This window comes from Sparassis crispa (genome assembly GCF_003851025.1).
Source record: "Sparassis crispa DNA, contig_000000F, whole genome shotgun sequence".
Lineage (NCBI taxonomy): Eukaryota > Fungi > Basidiomycota > Agaricomycetes > Polyporales > Sparassidaceae > Sparassis > Sparassis crispa.
The window spans coordinates 1,617,178-1,640,604 of NW_020939747.1; the positions used below are offsets into that span (position 1 = coordinate 1,617,178).

General features: G+C 52.0%; 9 protein-coding genes and 1 non-coding gene across 10 annotated transcripts; 2 read left to right on the top strand and 8 right to left on the bottom strand.

Annotated features, from left to right (window-relative positions):
* Window positions 1-1,914: 1,914 nt before the first annotated feature.
* Window positions 1,915-6,244, bottom strand: SCP_0105560 (predicted protein; the record flags this gene model as incomplete). Its single annotated transcript, XM_027752787.1, has 11 exons — window positions 1,915-2,574; window positions 2,624-3,367; window positions 3,422-3,495; window positions 3,555-4,575; window positions 4,638-4,744; window positions 4,807-4,876; window positions 4,934-5,072; window positions 5,129-5,236; window positions 5,291-5,412; window positions 5,500-5,632; window positions 5,691-6,244. 11 exons carry the CDS (start codon window positions 6,242-6,244, stop codon window positions 1,915-1,917), a joined length of 3,732 nt encoding a protein of 1,243 aa, XP_027608588.1.
* An 866-nt stretch (window positions 6,245-7,110) lies between these two features.
* Window positions 7,111-7,820, top strand: SCP_0105570 (DNA-directed RNA polymerases I, II, and III subunit RPABC2; the record flags this gene model as incomplete). The annotated part of the gene is made up of 4 exons (XM_027752788.1): window positions 7,111-7,172; window positions 7,225-7,246; window positions 7,314-7,585; window positions 7,661-7,820. The coding sequence occupies 4 exons, from the start codon at window positions 7,111-7,113 to the stop codon at window positions 7,818-7,820; spliced, it is 516 nt and encodes a 171-aa protein (XP_027608589.1).
* A 282-nt stretch (window positions 7,821-8,102) lies between these two features.
* On the bottom strand, window positions 8,103-9,778 carry SCP_0105580 (NAD-dependent histone deacetylase HST3; the record flags this gene model as incomplete). The annotated part of the gene is made up of 4 exons (XM_027752789.1): window positions 8,103-8,488; window positions 8,545-9,051; window positions 9,105-9,579; window positions 9,635-9,778. The coding sequence occupies 4 exons, from the start codon at window positions 9,776-9,778 to the stop codon at window positions 8,103-8,105; spliced, it is 1,512 nt and encodes a 503-aa protein (XP_027608590.1).
* Window positions 9,779-10,494: 716 nt separating this feature from the next.
* On the bottom strand, window positions 10,495-11,343 carry SCP_0105590 (hypothetical protein; the record flags this gene model as incomplete). Its single annotated transcript, XM_027752790.1, has 1 exon — window positions 10,495-11,343. The coding sequence occupies one exon, from the start codon at window positions 11,341-11,343 to the stop codon at window positions 10,495-10,497; it is 849 nt and encodes a 282-aa protein (XP_027608591.1).
* Window positions 11,344-12,076: 733 nt separating this feature from the next.
* SCP_0105600 (Ribonuclease T2) lies at window positions 12,077-13,317 on the bottom strand (the record flags this gene model as incomplete). Its single annotated transcript, XM_027752791.1, has 6 exons — window positions 12,077-12,199; window positions 12,259-12,415; window positions 12,467-12,609; window positions 12,668-12,723; window positions 12,778-12,929; window positions 12,980-13,317. 6 exons carry the CDS (start codon window positions 13,315-13,317, stop codon window positions 12,077-12,079), a joined length of 969 nt encoding a protein of 322 aa, XP_027608592.1.
* A 354-nt stretch (window positions 13,318-13,671) lies between these two features.
* Window positions 13,672-13,744, bottom strand: SCP_t0105610. Its single transcript has one exon. It is a non-coding gene; the product is annotated as a tRNA-Phe (tRNA).
* Window positions 13,745-14,603: 859 nt separating this feature from the next.
* SCP_0105620 (Transcription factor TFIIIB component B'') lies at window positions 14,604-16,491 on the bottom strand (the record flags this gene model as incomplete). Its single annotated transcript, XM_027752792.1, has 4 exons — window positions 14,604-14,824; window positions 14,879-15,026; window positions 15,076-16,421; window positions 16,476-16,491. The coding sequence occupies 4 exons, from the start codon at window positions 16,489-16,491 to the stop codon at window positions 14,604-14,606; spliced, it is 1,731 nt and encodes a 576-aa protein (XP_027608593.1).
* Window positions 16,492-16,718: 227 nt separating this feature from the next.
* On the top strand, window positions 16,719-18,489 carry SCP_0105630 (hypothetical protein; the record flags this gene model as incomplete). The annotated part of the gene is made up of 6 exons (XM_027752793.1): window positions 16,719-16,783; window positions 16,849-16,877; window positions 16,931-17,784; window positions 17,836-17,910; window positions 17,963-18,182; window positions 18,233-18,489. The coding sequence occupies 6 exons, from the start codon at window positions 16,719-16,721 to the stop codon at window positions 18,487-18,489; spliced, it is 1,500 nt and encodes a 499-aa protein (XP_027608594.1).
* Window positions 18,490-18,570: 81 nt separating this feature from the next.
* On the bottom strand, window positions 18,571-21,812 carry SCP_0105640 (hypothetical protein; the record flags this gene model as incomplete). The annotated part of the gene is made up of 6 exons (XM_027752794.1): window positions 18,571-19,065; window positions 19,119-19,626; window positions 19,679-20,774; window positions 20,826-21,239; window positions 21,291-21,299; window positions 21,353-21,812. 6 exons carry the CDS (start codon window positions 21,810-21,812, stop codon window positions 18,571-18,573), a joined length of 2,982 nt encoding a protein of 993 aa, XP_027608595.1.
* Window positions 21,813-22,637: 825 nt separating this feature from the next.
* On the bottom strand, window positions 22,638-23,061 carry SCP_0105650 (hypothetical protein; the record flags this gene model as incomplete). Its single annotated transcript, XM_027752795.1, has 3 exons — window positions 22,638-22,670; window positions 22,727-22,969; window positions 23,020-23,061. 3 exons carry the CDS (start codon window positions 23,059-23,061, stop codon window positions 22,638-22,640), a joined length of 318 nt encoding a protein of 105 aa, XP_027608596.1.
* Between the last annotated feature and the right edge of the window lie 366 nt (window positions 23,062-23,427).

Sequence of the window (23,427 nt, forward strand, 5' to 3'; positions counted from 1 at the left end):
CGAATCAAGAAGCCTGGGACGGATGGCATGCTCGGCGTCATCTGGATGCTCTGATGCTCTGACTGATTTGCTTCTTGGTTTCATGGCACCTGGAGAAAGAGGGAGGTGGCTGGATGGTCCGGAAGTTGGGCGACTGCATGGCTTTGGACGGTTAATAAAAGAGAGCAGCGGAGACGAGGCGGAGCAAGGCAGGAATGATCGAGGACGACGATGTCGCGCTCCTCTTTTCCACCTGTGAAGACTCATACTGGCTAAGGAGAACCTTACAGACACGCTTAAAGACTAATCGTGTTCACGGCGTAGCTGCGGTAGTATGTGTGCGCATTTATCACGCCTTCAAAGTTTCCCTCCCGTTCGTCCGCGGCTTCGAATGTCGAACGGAGTGGCATCGCGACTTTCAGCCCAATCACCACGCCACAACTGTCCCACCAGAGACGCGAACGACGAATCCTCGTAGGAGAGAGCGCGGGCCTCGGCATGGAGGTCGACAACACCACCGATCAGCGGTGAGAAGTACGACACGAGGTGTATACACTTTGCCAACGCGGAACCGAGGGAGAAAGGGCGGACGGCTGGCGCATTATCCGTGTGCTCGCCGAGCGTGTAAACCAATTGGGAATCGCGGAAAGGACTAGAAACTGGAAGTTTACTAGCGAGTAACTAGCGGACGCAATCCAAGGATGCACCTGTGGTTACTGAGAGCACCATGTCGGGATGCAGATCTCTCCCGAAGAACACTATAGTCATGAGCCATTGCAGTCGGCCCACCCTGAAAACGGACTAAGTCGGTCAGAAACTTGCCATACATAAATGTAACATTCACGCCGATGAGTGACCGAGAAAGTGCAAAGGCTTCTTGGACCATTGCGGGTAGAGGCCGCTCGAGTTAGTGCGACCATGGCGCGCATGTCCGTTAAGCCGGGAATGCTCCCCTCCATAATCAACTAATCCAGAAGATGGGACCGCGGCATGCGACGCGTGAACTGGCCACTCACCTGTGCCTCCCAGCAAGGCATAGAATATCTCGCAAGCTCGGTCATGCAATGAGCTCACAGGACCAACTCTGAATTTAAAAAAGTAGGTTTGGAACTTTGTTCATTGAATGGCGGAGATAAAGTTCATCTAGCGAAGATCGTGATGCGCTCCTTCTTCCCATGTAGCCTGCCGATATAGTCTGAATGTTCCTGGAAGTTTCCCCAAACTATAAAGCCAGCGCTGCACAGAAAACCTTCTGCGATAACCAGGGGAACAGGATCTGCTTCATGATCAGAAGTAGCCTTGCCGCTGCCGGCCATCCCAGTATCACCGGTAACGAGACTCATGAGACATAGGATAATTACTGTTGCGTCTCTGGTCCATCAAGTCCCCATGTCAGCTCACGGGCACGCCAGGAGTGGCTGACAACCACATGCGGAAGCATGACGTTCTACTCATGCGATGCGAATCAACAACCGATCGACTGGAGACGGTTTCGATCGCAACGATCACCGGTCGCTGTGGCTGGACGATTTAGCGCACGAACGACACAAAGAAACTGAATCGCATAGGTTTACCACAGCTGAAGGATGACTCGATAAATAAACAGGGATGACGGGGAGTAATTAGTGCGAAGTATCTTATCTTGATACACAGCTTCTGGCTTCATATTTGCGATCCAGAGGAGGTTATGCGTGATGCAGATGAGGAGAAAACGAGAGAGATGACGGAGACACGAAGATGAAGGAAAATATGAAGAACGTCCCATAAAAAGATAACTTGACGTCCACAGAGATTAAAACGGATTAAATATGCGGATAGAAGACGAACAACCAGAAGACGACCGTTTGAGAGAGTACGACACAGAAGACGTGGATGGGCGCCGACAACACATGGCATAGCATCGAATATGAGGATGGCTCCCGCGCGGACAAGTCCCTAGGAATCAGCGATACCGTAGGGAGCTGTGGTCGCGGTGTCGTTGAATCTCGTAGCACGATGAGGAGAGGGTCGCATGTGACCAGCACGGTTGCCGTTGAACCCGGGATTATGATGCTGTTCACGACGGTTGAAAGGTTTCGGAGGGGGAGTGCTGCGGTGCGCGAACTGATGAATATTCTGTGTAGCACCCGTGTATGACCCACGGAACGAGGAAGAACTACTGAGCGAGCCCGATGATCCTGGAGGAAGGATATAAGGAACAGGAAGACCGTGTCCCTGAGGCTGATGCGGAGCCGGATATATAAAGGGCGCAGGACTAGGAATCCAACCGCGCTGTTGAGCCAACTGCGTCTGCTGTGAAGACGAGGGAGCCATGGGCTGCGACTGCACTGCATACGGATACATAGGAACTTGTGGATAGTGCGGCCATGCTAGAGGAGGCTGTCCCTGCGTCGGGCCCTGAGGAGGGGACTGGGTGTGCTGAGTATTCGACATGTATTGATCTAATGCTTCTGGCTGGTAGACTGGGATCAAAGTGCCATGCTCGCCCTGAATGAAGCCGGTCGGTCTCAGAGGTGGTTGCATGTTCGACTGAGGCACCTGAATTTGGTCGTTACCCGGTGCAACTGTAGGATAGGGTGCGTAGGGAACCATAGGCTGGAGGAATCGTTAACCACGCAGCTGTAATAAGGAGGCTAATATATACCTTGTACATGTTCACCCACGGGTTCTGCCCTCCCATATGAGCATTAGCGGAATCCGATCCGGCGAACGTTGGCAAACCATGAGCAGGAGGAGCGGGATAACCTGGATAGCCATGAACGAAGGGAACAGGATAAGAATATTGAGGAGAGTAAGAATGGAACCAAGGTTGATGCGGAAAGTATCCCATATTGGTCATTGTGTATTGCTGCATAGGAGCAGGAATGCTGTCCATGGAGGAACCAGCACCAATACTCGCGGGAGGAGGAGGCGTCAAGGAATCAAGTGTATCGGAGTGTAAATCGCCAGGAGCGTCGGCTTGAGAAGAAGATACTTTTGTCGAGCTCGAGGTGTCCGAAGGAATGCCCGCGCCCGCAGATTCTGCATATCCAACTTGGCTATGCGCACCAGGACGGGATAACCAACTGTGATCGGCGCCTCTCACATCCGAAAACGGCCCACCGTGATTCAGAAAAGTCGGTTCTGCCACCGCAAACGAGTTATCGGATAGTCTTTCTGGCTGTCCCGCAGCTAGGAGCATAGGATCCAAAGGTGTCCCAGTAGAACGAGCTCCGATGTCCAGACTCAACCCGTCGTAACTCCCTCCAGCATAGCCACCGTGGGGACGGGTTTGACCCGCATGAGGGAATCTGCCCCGCCCACGACTGTACCTCCACGGGCTGCGCTGCGGAGGATTAGTGTCACGGAGTTGTACGCGGATCTGCCGCCCATTGTGAATACGATTGTGCTGCAGGTAGAACGAACATTAGCCACGGGTTACTTCATCGACAAGGAGAAGTACCTCTTCGAGTACAGCACGGGCTGGCGACTCAGTGTTATCGAACTTGATGAAAGCAAACGCTGAACGCTTATTCACTGCGAATTGGTGATAAGTAAGCCCATAAACACGCAACACAGATGCGCCAATATCTTACATGGACGAACGAATTGAATGTCTTCAATGTGTCCAAATCGTCCAAACAAGCTCTGCAGCTTTGTCTCGTCCCAAGTATTTGTCCCGTACATTTCGAGGCCACCGACGAAGATAGTGGTCCGATCAACTTCTCTGCCACTGTCTCCGAACCAGGGGTTGTCCTCTCTTCCCTCGGACTTCTTGCCGTTTTGAGGCGTGTTGAAGCTGCGTTGAGCAGGGTCAGCATAGCTCATGATTTCCATGCCTGCAGCACTCGTTGGTGTACGAGGAAAGTTGTGGCCAGTTCTAGGCGTAAGTGGAGTGATGGGGGAGACACAGAAGTCTGGAGTAGGAGGCACACTGTTTATGTCTTGTCGTCTGCCTGGGTCATACGATGCGGGCGCCTGAGACTGAACGAGGTTTCGCTCGTGCACACGCGGTGACTGCGATACATATTCGGCGACAGGAGTCGAAGCGTTGACGGACAGAGAGGATGATGGTGAGTCGGACACAGCGGATCCGCCTTCAAGTTCATCGATACTGGCCTCTTGAGGATCACGGTCACCCCAACGGCGAACGTCTTTTCCATGTCCCTCTGCTCCTTCCATTTCAGCGAGCGGAGGGAAATCAGTCTCGGACCACTTCGGACTCCTCCGTTGACCAGCAACTGAACGAAAACCTTGCAGCTCTGGGACACGAGGAACGAGAGAAGACGAAGTGCCTAGAAAGGGCGTACTATGTGCGAACGCCCACGAGTCTGATGCAGGAGAGAGCGTCATGTGAGGAGACGACGATGCCTGTAGATGCGCCCCAGCCCCAGATTCGTACTTCGGAGACGCATACTCTTCGGTGATCCTAAGTCGCTGGAAATCGTGCACAGGACCCGGATGATGCTGTGATATCGTCCGAGTCCGCATCGAGGATGGGGAGAAGCGGGGGTTGAAAAACGGAGAACTTGATTTCCGTAAATCGGAGATGGGCCCGGATGTAAGACTTGCATGGTGAGCCCAACTAACAGCAATGAATGGTATGCGGCGTAGGGTCTTACAGGACCATCAATACATCAGATACGTCCTAGTAGAAGGGAAGATGAAGAGAAGCCTACCATTAGAGCGCTGACACAATCGTCCCGATGGTCCCATTTGACTTCCCACACATTGGGATCCATATCCGGGGAGCGAGGACCATCGTGAGGATGAGGGTACCGTTTGTCTGTTCCCGCACCTTGGTTCAGATCAAGTACGGACATCCGAGCCGAGGACAGTGTCACCGACCTTCAGCATCAGAATCGTAGGGATGAAATTGTCCAACTGTTCCGAATGCTTGAGCGAGGGTACGGAGGGTCTGTGTTATATTCCTTTCATCGAACTGAACATGCGATTAAGAATTTGGAAGACTGACCTCAGCATCGTACTTGCATGAAGTCAAAAGAAGGCCCTCTCCGGTGAAGCTGTCCTGGCAGACAGTATTATCGGATAGGGATTCTTCTGAGGACGCATCTAGGTTGAGAGCCTCAGCGTTGTACAATATTGCCAAGTATCTGACGCATATAGTCAACATTTCACGCATCTAAGCGTCTGCACGCAAAACACGGACTTAGCGTTGCGAGGGCGATAAAGCCGCATTGCATAGGCAGGTTCTGGTTGTACACCGCCATCTGAAGAATCATCTATTCCAATGATCGGCCTGTGTTTTACGGAATGACTGTGTAAAACAGGATTGGTGCGCGAGGATTGACGAACGAACGATAGATCTTACCGGTACGAAACCAATAGAGTTCTGAAAGCCCGGGCAGGCTCATAGCGAAGGATACGGCCTAGAAATGGGCGAGGAGGAAGTGCTTGAAGTGCTTGAATCAGACGGGCAGCTACACAGGTATCCTATATATCGACAACCACGATGCACATATAACCAACGGAACGTGGCATGAATAACGTATATTGGCAGAGAGGGCACCAAGAACCGACCTCACACTGAACAAAGGCGCACACGCCACCTTTGGAATCACGGACCACCTTGACATTCTTCACCTCAGTATGTTCGGAAAGATGTTCATAGAGCAGGCGCGTCAATTCAGCATGATCGACGTTTGATGGAAGACTAAAGCCATGGTCGTGATATATGAAGCAGCTTCAACCGGGAAGATGGAACCACGAACCTGCCCACGAAGATACTTGCGTCGTGCGACACCTTATCGGGCTTGAGAACTGGGTTCGGGCTGACGACAGCGGGGCCTTCGCCAGTCGTGTCTCTCATGTCTCTCGAATCAGAGCTCAAGGCTACTGATGTAGGTGGACTGTGGGGGATAGCGATAGGCGGTGGGACATGTTTCGAGGGAGAAGGAGGGGGGGAGGAGCCAAGCGTGTCATAGCGAGTGCCCCACGTACGCTCCCGGGCTGGGTATTTCGGAGGCATAGTGAGTGAAATCAAGTATAGAAAATAGTCAGTGTCGTTGTGTGTGGCGGGAATGGCTGAGGATTCCAACGAACAAACTCGATGAAGACAAGGAGTTTTGTACGGGGGATGTGATGAGTGACGAGGTGAAGGGGACGAGCGGTGTGCACCGGCCAACTCCGAGAAGGAGTTGAGTGCACACTGCTGCCCGTCGACAGTTGTCGCAGCAGCAACTTCTTCCATTTCTGGCCGGGAGCACACCGTCGCCGCGGCCTCCTCCCATCGACGTCGCAATTTGCGCCTTTCCGTGATCTGCATTTGGGCTAATATATTGCATCCAGCAGTGCCGACGACCCCTTTCAATTATCCGGGCACGAATATGGCCAAAATCAACCATAACGACGCGTCTTTCTGGATGTCTTGACACAAGTTGTTCTTGATAGACGATTAGTGGTCGGCCCAGAGATACGGATACACAACATCACCACCGTGGCTTCAGAAGTGTCGGGGATTGGCATTCAATTGCGCTCAGAGTAGTCCATTCTTATGACAAGACGCATGGAATACGTTGGTTGCACAGGCCAAGGATCGTATCCGCATACCAAACGGGGAAAATCAACTGCTGTCGAACTTCTTCCGTGATGTTACGAGACGTCCGCGAATCTCTTCAGAGGTGAGTCTGAGTAATGCATTTTGCGTCGATATGCCTAATTCTATCAGACGCGGTGACACGCTCACCTTGATCTCAGAGTCAGTGGTACGCCAGAGTAAGTAGTATCGTCGTGGATCAAGTATTGCGGACGTGGTTTAGACCCACCACACTCAAGTAGAGGATGACAGCGAATATGCTTTGTGGCGTCAGGACAAGGATCCCGCGCGTGATCCATATTTTCAGCCCGTAAAGATTCTGAACAGCTCAGAACGCCAGAACGCTGAGTTTGCATATTTTGACTTGGTAATAGTAGCACAAACTAAGCAGACAGTGAGTCGCAAACTTCTTCCCGTGTCAGGCGCTGTCTACTGAGTGTCAGGCCTTCAGGAGTTTCGTAGAAGGTAGACATCCGCAAAAGGAAGGTGTAGTGCCGCTCCGCCGGCAACGTGCGGTGGCAAATTTGCTAGTGTCAACGCTGCTCATCCTTGTCTCCCGGGTCCTCTGTACCTTATTCCCTTAATATTCTCTGTAAATGTCTGACGACGGTTTCGGTGGAGGAGGAGGAGGCGACGACTATGACTACGATGGTCCGGGGTTAGTGAGCGGTCTGTTTAGTATAGTAGCCAGGCCGCTGACTTTGTTGTAGATTCAATGAGGAGCAGCCCTTTGTGTGTATTCCCTGCGTGTTTTTGCTCCCAGTAGTTGCTGAAACTGACCGTATTAACTTGAGCGCAGGGTGATAACTATGACCTTCTTGCTACAGAGGCACAAGAAGGCGAAACCGCGGAAGGCGTACAGGTGAACGGGTTCGAGGGAGTGAATGGTGTAGAACAGGATCAGGAGATGGTGAATGGGGAGTCCTCTCAACAGGCCCAGCAGCAGGATGCGAACGCTACAGGCGCAGGAATGCGCGGGGAGCGACAGCCGAACAAATTGAGAGTGACAACGCCCTACTTAACAAAGTATGAGCGGGCAAGGGTGTTGGGGACAAGGGCGCTTCAGATAAGGTGCGTCCGTCTGCGCAATATCTCTCATGTCGTGGCTCAATCGCTATATCTTTATCCGCTGTGTCGTCCTGGAAGTATGAACGCACCTGTACTAGTACCTCTGGACGGCGAGACGGACGCATTGCAGATCGCCATCAAGGAACTCTCGCAACGAAAAATACCGCTCATCATCAGACGGTACCTCCCTGATGGGAGTTTCGAGGATTGGAGTGTCTCTGAGTTGATCAGCGATTGAGCGCTCACTCTGTATTCCCTGTGTGTGCCTACTATATGTTCCCGTTGTCGATGCGAAGACTGATTGCTCCCCCTCCCTCTCTAGTTTGTGTATTTCTAACATTTGGTTTGCACGGCTCTTACAGCATGCATTGCTTTTCATCACTTAGGTGTGGCCACTCCTGATACCGGTGGGGTTTGGACATCCGTGTGACTGAGATACTGAGAGCAAATATACTTAGTAATACAATACTGTGAGTGTAGCAACTGGTACGATGTCGGAACGCAGCGTGAGTCACGTCTTTTACCGAGCAGGCACTGCCCTCTTCGCCTTCCTCGCAGGCAGCACGACCTCAGCCTTCATCTTCGGGGCACGCGCCTTCGTGCGCTTTGCTGCAGTCGGCTTCATGGGCGTCTCGCCCATGTCAAAGGGCTCGTCGTCGCTGTCCTTCGCGGAGTGCCGGTTGTTCGTGCTATCGACGAATAATAGGCCCCGTTCCTCCAAGCCAGCCTTCTCGAATCGGTCACCTGCAACTCGCTTCTTCGATGGGCTGCTTTCCACGGAATAGTGGCAGCCGTCCTGCCGGCGCTTGCCTGGTGATGAAGGAGGTTGTGGCAGCGAAGGCGCTGCCGCCGCGTCTTCCATTGGAGGGACGTTCTCCCATTCTGCAAGCTGCTTGCCCCTTCCACCTACAGGTGGGATGCACTTTAATATATGTGAGATTTCGAGAGAAAATGGCCCGTACCTTTGCCCTTGGTTGCAAGCGTATTCGTGATCTCCTTCGTCACCGTGAGCAGACCACCATCCACCTCTTCTGTGGCAACAAGCGTTTTCTGGATCTCCCAGTCCGAGGGCCTCATCTTCTTCCAGTCTTCAACGACCTTGTTCACCCATCGATCTGCCTCACCCTCTACATGATAGTCAATGATCCCATTCCACTCGCTCCCCGGCGCGGTCTTGTTCACGAAGATGACCTTCCCGGCCATGCTCTTCGCATTCTGGGGAGACGATGACGAAGATGAGGGTGCGGAATCATGGACAGCCCGTGCGAAGTCCTTGACAAGCTTTTTGAAGCCGTGCACCTTGAGTGATGTCCCCATGATGATGAGCATGTCCGGTTTGCGCGTGATGTCAGCGGACTGCATGCTGCCGATGTCGTCTCCCAGAGGGTGCGGCTCATCGTAGAGCACAATGGCTGGTCTGAGCTTCCCTATCTTCAAGGCACGTGCTGAGCGTGCGACACGGTTGTTCGCTGGGGAGAGTGTCAGCCTCAGTGGAAAGGGCAGGCTAGAACATAACACTTACATCGTGAGGTGCACTCCGGGCAGTCTGGTGGCACGCCAGTGTCGAATAGATCCAAGTACTCTTCTGCGCAGGGAAGCTCGGCGGAGCAGAAGTTGCATCGCACGCGATGAATATCGCCGTGGAGCTGCACGTTCCGGACAGCCTTCACTTTGATCTTCGCCTTGCCCTTCCCTGCAGCCTTCACGTCCTGGCTTGAACTACCTACGAGGCCGGCCTTCTCCTCTAGCGCATCAATATTCTGAGTGTAGGACCGCAATAGCTTGCGCTTTGAATCGAGCGTTTTGATGAAGCGGTGAGTGGGAGATGGTGACGCCGAGTCGACGGATCTCTTCAATTGAGAAATGAAAGTATAGAAGACGGCTGTCGACGTTGGATCTCGAAACAGCGACGCGTCGAACAGATCGCGCCCCTTGAGTATGACATCTGGGTATTGCTGCTTCACTAGCGCATAGAGACCGTCGCTAGAACGAAAGTCCTGGGGTTCCGAACACTGTTAAATTCTGGATCGTCCTTAGTAATATCAACCGTACCGGAATACCACACGAGCAAGATATGCCAGCCCCTGTTACGACGACTATCTTTTTACATTTGGCCACCGCCAATGAAAGATTTGAGAGACTACGTCTGGTAGAAGAGTCGGACGAAACAAGGTCGAGGTGAAGAGTGACTGTCATATCTCCCCTCCTCGTATGCAGCGATTACGTTGAGAGTGTTGAGGTGGGAGACAGGGAGGATGAGAGCTTGATCAGCCACTCACGCGAATGTTGAATTTCTCTCACCGTCGCGTCGCGTCGCATAATGAAATTATCACGTGACCACGACGCGTTGGCCCGGGCCGACTTTACGATTCTAGCTGTTCCGCGAATGGATAGCCTGAATTGAAAGCAGGTTGCATATTTGTGTGTATACTGTGAACAATGTGGAAGAGAGGGATTTTGTCGTAAAAAAAGGTCCGCATCGGGGAAGAGTGCAAGGAAGGAGAGGCAAAGCATGAGAGTACTAAAGAAGCACGTCCATTTATGCGCGTAGAAGTAAACGTGTATGGGAGATGAGAACATCCATGCTCTCACGCGTCGAAAACGAGAAGTGCATTCACAGATCGTCTGGAAAGTGGTCAGTTCCGAGTTGGAGGTGCAGTTAAGACACCTTGGTATATGCATGCAGGCCAGAGATATATAGCCAAGGCAATGCACGACACGTCAAAGAGGCCCGATGAAGCCACAGTGTTGGGTATCCTCCAACATCGCATCCTAGCTGGCCTGTATGGTAGACTGTGTCCATTCCAAATGCCTTGCACGAAGTAAAGCTGCATGATCAATGACATCACACCCGAGAATCAAGCCATGCTTACATAGAGATCATATGTTGATGAAAGTATATTTCATCGAGACTACAAGACTGTGTAGTCTGTTCTGCGCAGGACATACACAAAATGCTGCACATGGGGCGCCCCGACACCCTCCTTCCCAGGGCAAGCTTCCACCTCGTCGACCTGCTGCAAGACCCAGTATCGGCTGGGCTCGACAGACGAGATAGTATTCAGGCTTGTGTCGACTCTCTCTGGAGATGCAAGAAACTCGAACCGGCTGGCTGAGAACGATAGCGCTATCCAGATAGCTCCGGGATGGGTCAGGCTGGCGAGATGCAACGCGAGAACTTCGACAGGGTAAAGTTTGAGTGCATACGCCGCATTTTTCTCCAGAAATGCCTTCACTATCGGATTCAGGTGTGGATCGGAAGAGCTCAGAGCGACGTTCTCCGCACAGGCTATTGAATCCGATGTGCTCTTGTCGACGACCAACCCGAAGGATCCTATGACAGCCTCAAGTCCTGGGTGGTCCAACCCTCCCTTGTCGCTGTCCGGTCTCACCAACACCGCCGCAAGGTCTTGCCACTGCAGAGCATCTGCGCGTATCCATCGCATGCCACCACCGCCCCCCGCCTGTGAGTCCATACCCCTGCGAACTACCTCCTCCGAGAAATCGAGGTTCACGATCATGCTCGCATCCACACTCTGTCCAAACTCGTCCCTGTACGTCTCCAAAATACAATCAGAGAGCCAGGAGGAACCCGCACCTATGTGCAGGAGACGGGGAGGACTAGACACTCGTTGAGCACGCAGAGAAGCCCGTAAATGAGGTATGATAGTCGCGACACCGTCTCCGAGCCATTCAAAATGCGACTCGGTCCTGAACCGGTTCTCCCAGTAGGACTGCAACTCGTAGTCGGGAACGGGCATTGCGTCGTCAGAAGCTCTAGGACCTGTGGCGAACTTGCGTGTTGAATAAAGGCCAACGGTACAACACGGCCGATGTCTAGGAGCAATTGATGAAAACCTGATTCGAGGTTTGAACAAAATCATCAGCAGAGGTGAGGGATCTAGCTACTATGGTTCCCCGGTACGTGATAGAGTGATACAAATAGTGGATGCCTTCCCGTAGGATTTAGAGCATTTCTAAATCATAAAGCGGACTACGAAATGCCCCACTGTGTCGGAACAGCAAGATTTGCGAGACCGTAACGACGTGAGACCATGATCACTAAATCAAGTTCTAGACGGTCAGAGGATGAACGGCAAGATGATGTAAGTGATGCATAACACCAAATATAGGCGATGATGGGGGTTGCGAGGGTGCGGAGGTCGAAAATATAGTTTAGGGAGACGTTTAGAATCTGGAAGGGGGGGTCGACCCCCCCTTCCAGATATAAGGTTTAGAAAGGTCTCACTTTGTTCACAGGCTCGTCGGAGATCAATTGGCCGACGTGCCGGAGTGATTTAGAGACGAAATTTAGCTTTAGAACGTCTCTAAACGGCTACGGGAAGGCATCCAGTAGCTTAGAGGCGCGCAACGTCCGCATGCATCTACTCACGCGATTACTCTACTTCCAGTTGCGTTTTATTCACTCCGAGTCGAGGTAAGTATATGCAATAGAGCAGTTGCGTTCATCCTGCCAACGTACAGTCTCTCAGTCTAAGCCAGTAGCCTGACTTCGCGCTCTGCGCCCGTGGTGCGCTCATAGTACCAAATGCCCTGCGTAGAGTTGCACGAGGACTCATCTGTCGTGTTCAGGGGTTTGAAGTTGCCAAATTGTTCCTGTAGTAATCAAGTCAGCAGCAATGAAGAGCAGATATAGATACTAAGATATGACGCACCGTTCCGAGGACGTGACTGTAGTACCAAACTTCTTCGAGGATGGTTCCATTCTTGCCGCCGCATCCGAGGTAGGGTACACCGCCGGTCTGAGAGTAGAGGGCACTTTGAATTGACGCCAGAGAATACGTGGTAGTGTTTGAAGGGTAAATGCCAGCACTGAAGAGAGGCTCGCGAGGTGCAAGCTTGGCATATACTCGGACGACTTACGCAGCAAGCATAGTATAAGTGGGGTACCTCTGGAAAGCCCGAATCACGGCCAGGTAGAAGTCTACCACGTCTTGGTGCGGCTGATAGTCCGGTCCGTAGCAGGCTACGTCGAACGTGGACGTGCAGGTCGCGTGCTTCGAAAACTGGCATGATAGCAGTAGATCAGACCGCCGAAGAGTTCGAGCAACAAGGTAAACGCACCTCATGAGCCCAGAACTGCCAATTGGGATATCCTTGGTTAATCCAGTACTTGTTCACTGGACAACTGTGAGAGAAAACGCATTTACACGGGACCAACCTTGCACACCCACTGTAATCGAGAAGGTCGAGACGTCCAAACTCGATGAGGAACGACGCGACGGAAGGACCAGTCCAAGGGGGTACAATTGTGCCATTCGGAAGGACAGAAGGCGACGGATACGGATCGTACTGCCTGGAAAAGTCACAGTATTGCTCGTAGGAGCTGACGCAAGGCGTCAGTACAAAGCGAGAGTGCAATAGCATCAGACGCACCCGTCACAATTGTCCGGCCATAGGCCGTGGATCGTCCAACTATCTATGGGTAAGAGCTGACCCTCCGATTCTAAACCAGTGTACGTATCCCAGTACTGTGTCTGCAGTACGAGACCACCGGGGGTCGGCGAGCAGCAGGTGTTCTGAATAGCAGTGCTGTTCTCGCAAGAGTAGACCGATGGAAGGCCCACGCATGCTGAGATGTTCGGGTACGTATCTGGGACTGTCAACTGGAGCAAGAACGGGTTGAACGCGCGAGCCTGAAGGGTCAAGAGAGCGGCGAGAATCACGAAAGCAGCCATTGCATCGACGAAAGCGAGCCGGTTTCCCCGCCGCATTCAACGACCATATTTATACCCCGGCGTCAGACGAACGTGCAATCAGAGGACTTGCGATGTTGCGCATGCGGTGACACGCAGACAGAAATGAATATCCATCAAACTTCGACATCAACGTATGGGTACCTTATATTACGCCGAACAGCATACATGCCTATCTTCGCCCAGAGACAAGGCACAGAGATGAGGTACAGAACAAGACCAATAGCCGCGTGAGACGAGAGACCACATCGTCACGCTTGCCAGGCTAGCGTGACGATGTGAGCATGTGATCACATGTCACATTGTCACAAACGCGAGTCACAAAGTACCTTACGTAAATCCGAGTGACAAACAAAAGAAAATGAGTTCTTTTGCCAGGAGCGTGGATTGAACACGCGACCGCCAGAACTTCAGTCTGTCGCTCTCCCAGCTGAGCTATCCCGGCGACTTATAAGATGGATTAACCAATATATATAGTTCTTTACTTATCTTAACACAATTATTAATTGTTATTGGTGAATAACAATATTCGTAATTATAAAAGGGAAGTGACGTCACGTGAAATGTGACACAGTGTGACAGACGCGCCAATACATCTCCAAAGATGTAGGCTACCATCGGCTACTCGCGTCTAACACCTCCTATGATCAGCTCAGGGAGGTGAACGAGCTTATGCATGCGTGCATATTTTTAGAAGATGATCTCTTAGTCTCGGAAGCCTAGAGAGGCACTGTGCCACCTCACCTCTTGCGTTGAGACACAGTATGTCCGACTCGGAGTCCGGTATTCGTTGTATCAGCTTTGTTCCTTCCGCGGTTCACTGTAGAGATTGAGTATGACCCTCCATCCTTCCGGTTCTTAACGCGCCTTCTGCTGTTGAAAAAATGTGTTCATTTGTAATTAATGTTGTTGCACCTCGGACACTAGTAAGATTTGAGATATATCCATGGCGCACGCATCGTCTGTAGGACAAAGGCCCTCTTTATACAATACTGCGCCTCAAAATATCTCGGAAGTTAACAATCCGGGGAGAGTGACAGAAGATCTGTGAGACTGGATGTCGAGGACAGTGCAATATCAACCACAGTCGAGGTGTTCACTGTTGGGGCGAGCGAGCATCCTCATACCATCTCTCGATGTCCGGATATTTCGCGATTAGTGTCCGCATGATTTGACACTGTTGAGCACGAGCAAACACGATCAACAACTCCACTGCTGTAAGGTCGCATACACACACTTTTTCGACATCGCCGTCAGAAGTCAAGTATCGCTAGACTGACTGTTCCGGTCATCCATTACATGATCTATTCACCAAATAGACTGTTCGGTAACTCTTCGTCCGAGTCAATGTTACCAACAATCTCCTCGGCGTTTGTCTCGGGCTTCTCGTTGGCGTCAGCAGCTTCGCCAGTACCAGCGGCCCCTTCATTGTCTTGATCATTGAGCCGCGCAGGAGTCGGGGCCCGGATGACAGGAGTAGGCCCCGAGAAATCCTTTCCAGTCATGCGCGACAGCGTCTGGATGTCTGAGAGAACCAAAGAATCAGTGTTGTCCGTGGAACGCGTGACGACGATCTTACCATATGGTCTGCGATTGTTTAAACAATAAGTTATTCTATTGGTATTTTTCTTGTCTTCCGCCTTGAATTTATTCTTGCACGCTTTGCGGTCTCGACCAGGAAGTACGTACGAGATGAGCTCGTAATTCTCGCCAAATTGCGACAGAGCCTGTGCATGGTATTAGCATCTGCAGCGGAACACTGTGAATTGTGCCCACATCGTAGAATAATTCAGTCTCTTCCGCACTCCATCTTGATCCGCGAAGCTTCTTGCCGTAGGTACCAGAGTTGACAAATTTCGTGGTGTCCGACTCTTCAATGTGAGTGTACCCTTCAGTGTCTTGCTCCTCATGCCGATTGACAAAGAGCGAGTCCTCGTCGATGATCGTCTCGCCATTAGGACCAATCCGGACCCGGACAGCATAGCGACTAGTCGCGAGATTTTCAGCGTAGTTAAATCCATCAGGAGGCGCAGGCGCTCCGTCAGGAACAATGGGCCCGGAGGTAGACGGTCCCGCGACAGGATAGCCAGTAGATTTGATAGGAGGAGCTAGCTCTCTCTGTGCAGACTCTTCGTTTGCTCTCCTTGCGGTCGGCTGCTCTTCATCGGCGTCCCTGCCGTACTTCTTGGCCTCCATCTGTGTCCTCATACGCGCTCTCTTCTCCTTGTTAGAGGCTCTCCACGCAGCGTGGTTGCTTACGATCTGCGAGGCCTTGGTACTCACGCGACCCTGCCCGGTATCGTCGCATAGCATAGCCATCGTGATTACGGTGGGATCCAGCTCTTCACCGGGGTCGGCGTTTGGGTCGAAGGGAGGTACCGAAGGCTGGCGTGTGCGCGATCTCCGGGGGTTACTGGAGGGCTTGCTTTTTCGTCTTCTGGTCGCAGGCTGTTGGGATGATTGCTCCTCCCCGCTCTCAGACACGTCACCAGTTGACTTGCGAATCTGCCGCTTCCGCTTGGGTTTGTCACTGCCCACGGATTCCGCAGTGGGCTGAACTTGGCGAGAGCCCTCTAAAGCAGCAGCCAGTTGTGTAAGAGCAGCAACGGCAGTGGCATTGTCGATGGCATATTCCAAATCAACAGAAGTTTGTTGATTGGGTGCACTCGCAGAAAACTCCGTGTCAGGCGCAGCTTGTCGCAGAGCTGTGCTGGAAGAAGGTTCGGCGTTATGAATAACCTGTCGTAGAGGCGTGCTGGTAGGCATCCGAGAAGGGGAAGCAATCTGCACCGGGGGGGGTCTACTGTTTCGACTAGGTGGTAAGATCATGCTCGCACCGTTTGCGAGTACAGGTCTAGCATTTTCCCGGTTGGAGCTTGCAACAGATACGACGGTTGGAGGGGCCCGAGTTACTTCAGGCGTCTGCGCGACTACCAAGGGCGATTTCGAGGGGATAGTAGAAGGCGGTGGCATAGACGTCGTACCATTCGGGGGAACGGGGTCGTGCTGGACGCTACTTGGGCCCACTGAAAGGCGTGAGTCAGGAACAGCGGACGACTGACGAGACTCGGAGCCATGCGCTCGAGGTCTTGCGACAGGCCTGAAGACGGTACTGCCTTTCTCTGAAAAAGATGTCTGTACGTAGTACTTCCCGGATGATCAAACAACAGACTTACGAACGCGCGTAGACATGATAGCAACTGGGGAAAAGAAGGCTGTATTCGAGGTTCAAATCGCGTCGTAGAGCAGCGCGAACTTGAACGACCCCTGTGGCAGTGACTTCGTTCAACCAAATCGGCTATTGTCGTTCCGCAGCCTTCTCTCTCAAACTTGAAGGCGCGACGAACTGGAGTGCCGATTTACGTGCCGTTGTAGGACAGTACGCGATGTCGAAAGCAGTGAAGCTGCCCGTCGGCCCAATGCCTGGGTGGGAATTAGAGGACAACAACGGGGAGGGACGTGAGCTACGGAGCGTAGCTGAGAGGTATGCAGTTGGTTTGCCCCACTCCATGTCTGCTGAATTTTCTACTTCGTTTTCTTTTCGTTCAGTCTCGTCGTATTACAGTCTCTCAGAGAGTGTAAGCTAGTCTGGTGCGTTCCCTTGTCTTCATATGCTGAGTTGTTGTTCCAGCACGGAGAAGGTGGCTCTCCTCGATTTTCCCCAAGTTTTCTACCAAACCTCGCGGTGGAAAACCTCCCGACGTAGTTCCTCCTCCCCACACCATCAAGGCCCATGGTAGATATGATTTGACAATAGGGCCCCACACTTTCCCGAACACAGCATTCTACGAGGTTCACTACATTCCTCAACCAGTCAGCGCACCTGCACCTACGCTACATCCTACCCACTTCCTGTCACAAGGCACAAGTATGCAGCAGCTGCCAGGCACGTCTGTACCCGCGGTGGCAGGACAGAGTTTTAACATGCAGCCCACACCGGAGGTTTTCGTCACCCCGGACTTGATCTCACAAGTCAATGCCGCTTCCCTGTCTAATCCCACCCTTGCGAACCTTCTACAAATGGCTGCATCTGGTCGAGCGACTCCGGACCAGATGAAAACACTTGGTTTATTGATTCAGTCTTTAGGTGCGGCGAACTTGGCTGCACCACCGTTGGCAAGCCCGACCCCAACGCAGGTGTCTTACACCAGGAGGGACTTCGACATTGTCATCGAATTTACCGAGCGGCCGTCCGACAAATGGGTCTTCCCTCGTGGACCTGTGGTATGTGAACGAACGAAAACTAATGAGACTTCGACTGCAATCCTGGTCAGCGATATCACGATGACGACGGCTGTTCCGTTCACGAACATCGAGCCGCCCTTCCACGCGCAACAGAGCAATGGAGGCATCGCAGCGAGTGTTCAGCAAGACGTTGTCACTTTTTATCTATCCAAAGTACCACGGACGCTCTGGGATGTGCTTATAACCTGGTCGGGTGGTGAGCAGGGTATGGAAGACAGTCGAAGACGGCTCGTGGAAATAGTGAGCTTGCTATGCTTGACCTGCATACTTATCTTGATATTCGTCGTGTAGTCTGCGAAAGCCGCACCACGTACGTATTTACAGCACCGGCTTCCAGAAGGACCACTCATTTCTCAGATTCAGAGTGTCCGTCCTCGTCCTCCTCGTTTCCTGCCATATATTGATATTCTGGCTTCAGGTCGTAACTCCTTACGCAACAAAGCCGATAGCCCCCGTTCACGCTGATAGAACAAAGCGAAAGGCTGCGACGCGAAAAGTGACTATCGATACTACAGGGTCAATGGGAGGCAACACCTCAAAGCGAAGACAACCTTCTAAGCCTAAAGCTATTGCTCAACCTCCCCCGATTGCATGTCGGTCCTGCGGTCAGACTGATGTTCCATTGATGATGGGAGGTCGTGAGTATCTGTGCTCGGGATTGTTGTCCATGACGTTGAATAACACCCAGGATACTGTCGAACATGCATCGAAGCAGGAAAGGCAGTGCACGATATCCCTCAAGTCCCTGTCGCCGCAGGTAGCATGAGCAGTGCAGGCCCATGGGTAGGTTCAACCATGCATGTATTTCCACAAACACCTGGAGGACATACTGCGCACAAATCTCGCCGTCCCTCCGGCTTAGCGACTCCTGCGTTGCATCCGTCTTCATCAATTGTTCCAAATCCATCTGCTCTGCCTGTGAACATGCAACAAGGAAGGATGTGATTACTATAATACACGTTTGTGCACGTACAGATTAGTAATAGAAAGAAGAGTATAATGATACAGGCCAAGCACATGGTATCCCTACGTGAAAATATTTACAGCCCATCCCATCCACCAAACGACGACACCCCACTGCGCCACGACGATGGAACCTTCGACCAGCACAGCACACCACTGGATCAAAAGTCCAATCAAGTAAAGGGGAAAAAACAGATACCGCAACCCGGAATGCGTGATCCAAGGCAGGTTGCAATTGACAGTCAAGGTCACCGCCGCGCGTGCTTGGAGCAATGTGATACAACAACTGAGGAATGACAAACACGTAAGGCCTATCCAATGACGGAACGACCGTTGGGGAAATGCTTTTATGGGATATCTCTTCGGTTCACCCGTAAACTCGTTCCGATACCAAGGAATTATGAGGAAGTCCTGCACGTCTTCCCCGATTACCTTCCCGTAGTTCCTCCAAAATGGCGTGACGGTATCAAGGAGGAGTGTTAATGCATCCAAGCTCAAGTCCCAGAACTGTTGGTAGTGATTTCTGTAGTTCCCTTCCAGAACTGCAATTTGTGAAAGCTGAAGATGTATGTGAGAGTCAACAAACAACTATAGGAGCGAGAAACAGTTACCTCGGGATAGACCAGTGAAGTATGAGCCAACGTCTCATTGTATTCCCTCTTCACATCACTGTGCACGTTCTTCACTCCTGCGAGAGTCTCGATGACTTTCTCGGCTTGACGAACGATGAGCTGACGGTGTTTCTCCAACTCCTTCAAGGACTGCATGAGAGAGGCTATAGGGTCATCAAAGATATTTCTCGGGGTTGAGCCCGGTGATGACGAGATAGAATCTGTGGAAAAGGCAGGCCCAAATGTTCGTAATGTCTTCCGCTGACGGTGAATACGATCGTGAATATCCTCGACTGCCCTCCATCCCTTCAAACTGCGAGTAACCCCGGTAACTGCGCACGGATCATATGTGAAGGCCTCCAACATTTCGTGCGGCACCTTTGGGTAAGGCATTCCGAGTACGCTAGATAGACTCGACTGCACTGAGTCGTACTCCCTTATGCACGTCGCAACGCGTTGCAGCAGGCGACGAGTACGAGAGTTATGAGACACTGTATCCTCCAAAATTCTGTGAAACAGGTCGGCGAGTAAAGGCACACAAAAGGTAACGATGCACTCACTGGGCTTTCCGTTCATATTCGCGCTTCTCGTTCTCCTCATCAACCTCTTCACGTTGACGTTTCTCATGCTCTCGCAATAGTCGAAGTCCTGATGACGGTAAAGAGAGCCGTTTGCGAATACATCGGGCATTTTTGGGAATGGACGAAGAGACGTCTTGAGCAGAGAAGTCTTCACGCTTCGCGGTTGGTTCTTCAGCGTCATCTCGTTGCCAACTGTTCTCCGCTGGAATCTCGGTCAATTGGCTTTGGTCCACAGAAACCGAAGCCACATGCAGAGCTGAACGCTGCTCTGCAGCAGTAGCGGAATCGTCCTGGGTTCGCAATTCGGGGACCGAAACATCCGGAGCTTGTCCTGTCCTGCCATGCCCATCTTCCGACGCGCTCTGCCCTGATATCGACTCTTGCGCAGATGACAACGCCTCTTCACTTCCGTGACCACGACGTCGCACGCGTTTCGTTATATCACGCAAGTGCAGACGACTGTTCGTCGGCGAGACACCGCTGAACATGTTGCTGTAGATAGAACTTCTTGTGGAGTCTGTCCCATTAGGAAGCGATTGCCTCCAGTAACGAGTGAATCCCTCACTACTTGGCCGAGAGCCTAACGAATCTCTGCCAGAGTCAACGACTGGCTCGAACGACACTTGTGTATCGTAAGAAGAGCGGTTCCTTGATATGGATGGTTCCAAGATTGATGTGCTTGTAGGAGACTTTGATTCTGGGTAAGAAACCATAATCGAGGAAGCCTCGGGCGCAATCTCATCTTCTGGGATTGTCTCCATAGCCTGTGGAGTTGTGTGGGCTTTAACATACTCCTCAATTATTTTGGCTGAGAGAGTCCGTGGAGACCGTAAAGTTTTCCGTCCGCCCTTGTCCCACAGATGTTTCAACCAAGTCAAAGGCTCTGCTTTTTCCAACGATGCTTTCATGGTCGGCTCTTGCTTGTCGTACCATCGAGCAACATCAAGGATACTGACCGGCACTGCAGGGGAAGGGGTAAGGAGTATACTGTACCGTCTTCGGAGCTGATTACTGGTAATCGCAGCTTTGCGCAATGTATCGGATTTGGCTTTATTCTTTATTAGCGTGAGTTTGTCTAAGTATGCATGTGAGTAAAGATGCGCTGACTGTACAGAGTGTACCATACCGGCAAAAAGCGAATCCTGCTTCTCCACGACAGTGCGGCTAGAGGGCCCTGAAGACCTGTCCTTGGTCTTTCGCCTGTTCATGTGTAGTGCCCAACGTTTCTCCGGCTTCTCATCTTCCGAAGCTGAGCCCGCCCAATCCAACGTAGCACCCCCATCATGCGAGAAAGGAACGGGATGTAGAGGTATCGTTCCAACAGATGGACTGAAGTCGACGTCTGACTCTACGACAAAATCTCCCTGGGTCATAACAGGCGGTGGTATCTGAATAGATGCCCGAGCTGGAGAGGTCTGGGTTGGATACGAGGAGGTCATGTCGGTCCTAGGTTGCGAAATTGACTGCGACGCCTTCATGCGAGCTTCACGGCGTGCTTTCAATTTCAAAGCGCGTTCTACCTCCTCAAGAATCCTTGGATCTGTGATCTTCCCTTCAGTGAGCAGCGAAGACTACGTTGAGCCCGACTCGCCTTCACGCGCTGCAAGGGGCTTAGTATGGCAGCGACGACAAGGAATGACATATAAGACTTACACAAATCATACTCGTCAGAAAAAGCTACTGAATGGGAATCTCCGGTCGAGCCGTCAGAGAAAACATTACCCTGGAGCTCTCTCTCCTTCCTGCCACCTTTCCGGCTGGTAGTCGAGAGTATCTTGGAGGGAGGCGGACCCATGTCTCCGGCTTTCTGGGAGCGGGACTGACCATCGAAAGATGTGTGTGCAGTCGCGGATCTGACACGGCGGCGACCATCGCCCCGAGCGAGGGCAGGTGGGTTCTTGGCATTGCCTGTCAGCGTAGACCTTCGGACGAGCGGGGGGGGACCTAAACCAACAGAAGCAATGCCGCTGTCGGCATCTGCAAGACTAGAGAGACTGTCGTCAACTGGGAAGCGAATGCGAGAACGCTTCGACTGGGAGGCGGAAGAGGTGCCAACAGCGATTGGTGCGCTGGGGAAGGTTCGAGTAGGAGACGAAGGGCCTGCTTCTGCCATGAATTCCACACTCCAACAGACAACACACCAATAAGTAAATCAGCGAGTGGGAAGGGTAAACCAGAGCATGATAGAGGCCAAAGTGAACGTGCTCAATTGCACAGTGATGGGTTTCATAAGGGAAGACCAGTGCGCACGTGCACGCGTCTACTGACTGCGGCGCCACTGACAGTAGTGGCGTCAACGACGCGAAATATTGATGACGTTGGCCAACGTCCGAGTCTGGTCTACGTACTGCCCACAAGCTAGCTTATGAGACCTGCGGGCTGTCGGATTTCAAGCCACGAGCACTCATATTATACTTATGCATAAATAAAAGACCTCCAGAAGTAGCAAGACAACTGGATCACTACAATCACAACTGGCGTCTTCCCCGCAGATCCGCCCTTGTCATACAACTCGATGCAGACTTGCACCTACGTCTGAGGCTGAGCGAGGATCGTTCCAAGAGAGCACCCTCACCGTCCGCATTCTTTGTCGATTGAACGATAGACGACAATGATTCTGAGCGCATTCGCAGGAACGGATTGAATCGAGGCAGAGGCGCTAAGCACTTCGTCGGGAGATCTGTAGCGCTGGATGGAAAAGTGATTGCCGAATAACTCGGAGAAGATGGACCGCAAGACGAATTCCGCGATGAATTCCGAGATGGATTGCGAGAAGAGTTGCGGGAAGAGAAAGAATTAGCAATGCAGCGAAGCAAGAGAGAAGATTGAGGACGGGATAGACAGGTTGCAGTCTTCCGCGCTGTGGTCCTTGGTTCCCTGCTACTGGACATTTTGGTACCTGCCACACAACCCAACTCATTGTGCTCCGTCGCAGTGATCATCTCACGCAAAGACGTAGTACGCACACGGGCTGGACACGCAGTTTGTCAGCAGCCAAGCAGTTAAATCACAGCCGATGAGACTTACTTCTGATGGAAGACGGAGGCGCGGGTGTATGGTGATAGTGTCGGACCACGACCACGTCCGCGGAAGGGGATGGTAGAGGAAGAGGTTGTGTGGCCGGAGTGCCCCAACAACTACTTGCAGGTGTGGACGCCGCTGAGGAACACGAAGGCAGTAGCTCAGGTAGACCGTTGTATACCGGCGTTGGCCGTATACCGGCGCGCCGCTGATACTCAACGACACGTGCAATATCACGAAAAACACGAACTGCATTACACCGTGAGCGGTAGCTTCAACGCAGAGGGTGAACGACGCACCTTCTTCTTCCGGTGTGAGACAGGATCGCGGACGCGTTGCATTGGCCATGTCGTCATTCCTTCTCCCGACATCAGCCACACCATCGACAATTGAATGTACTTCGCATTTCGCAAATCCAGGCGACGATAAACCAACTGAGTGTTGCCGGTGATGTGCAGGTGCATCCAGAGACGTCGGAAAGAGATGATAACCCAGTGTGTTGAACATCGGGATAATGGTCTGCCCACTCGTGAGATGGGTGCAGAGAGTGGCAGCCACAATGCCTTTTATAACACTTGGCCACGCGTGATGGGCACAGAGGAAGGACACGGCCAATCAGATTACCTGAGAACAACGACAAACCTTGCAGAGAGAACAAAGGAAATCCCGGGGTGGTGCTCAGTCTTATATATATTGTTAAAGAAAAT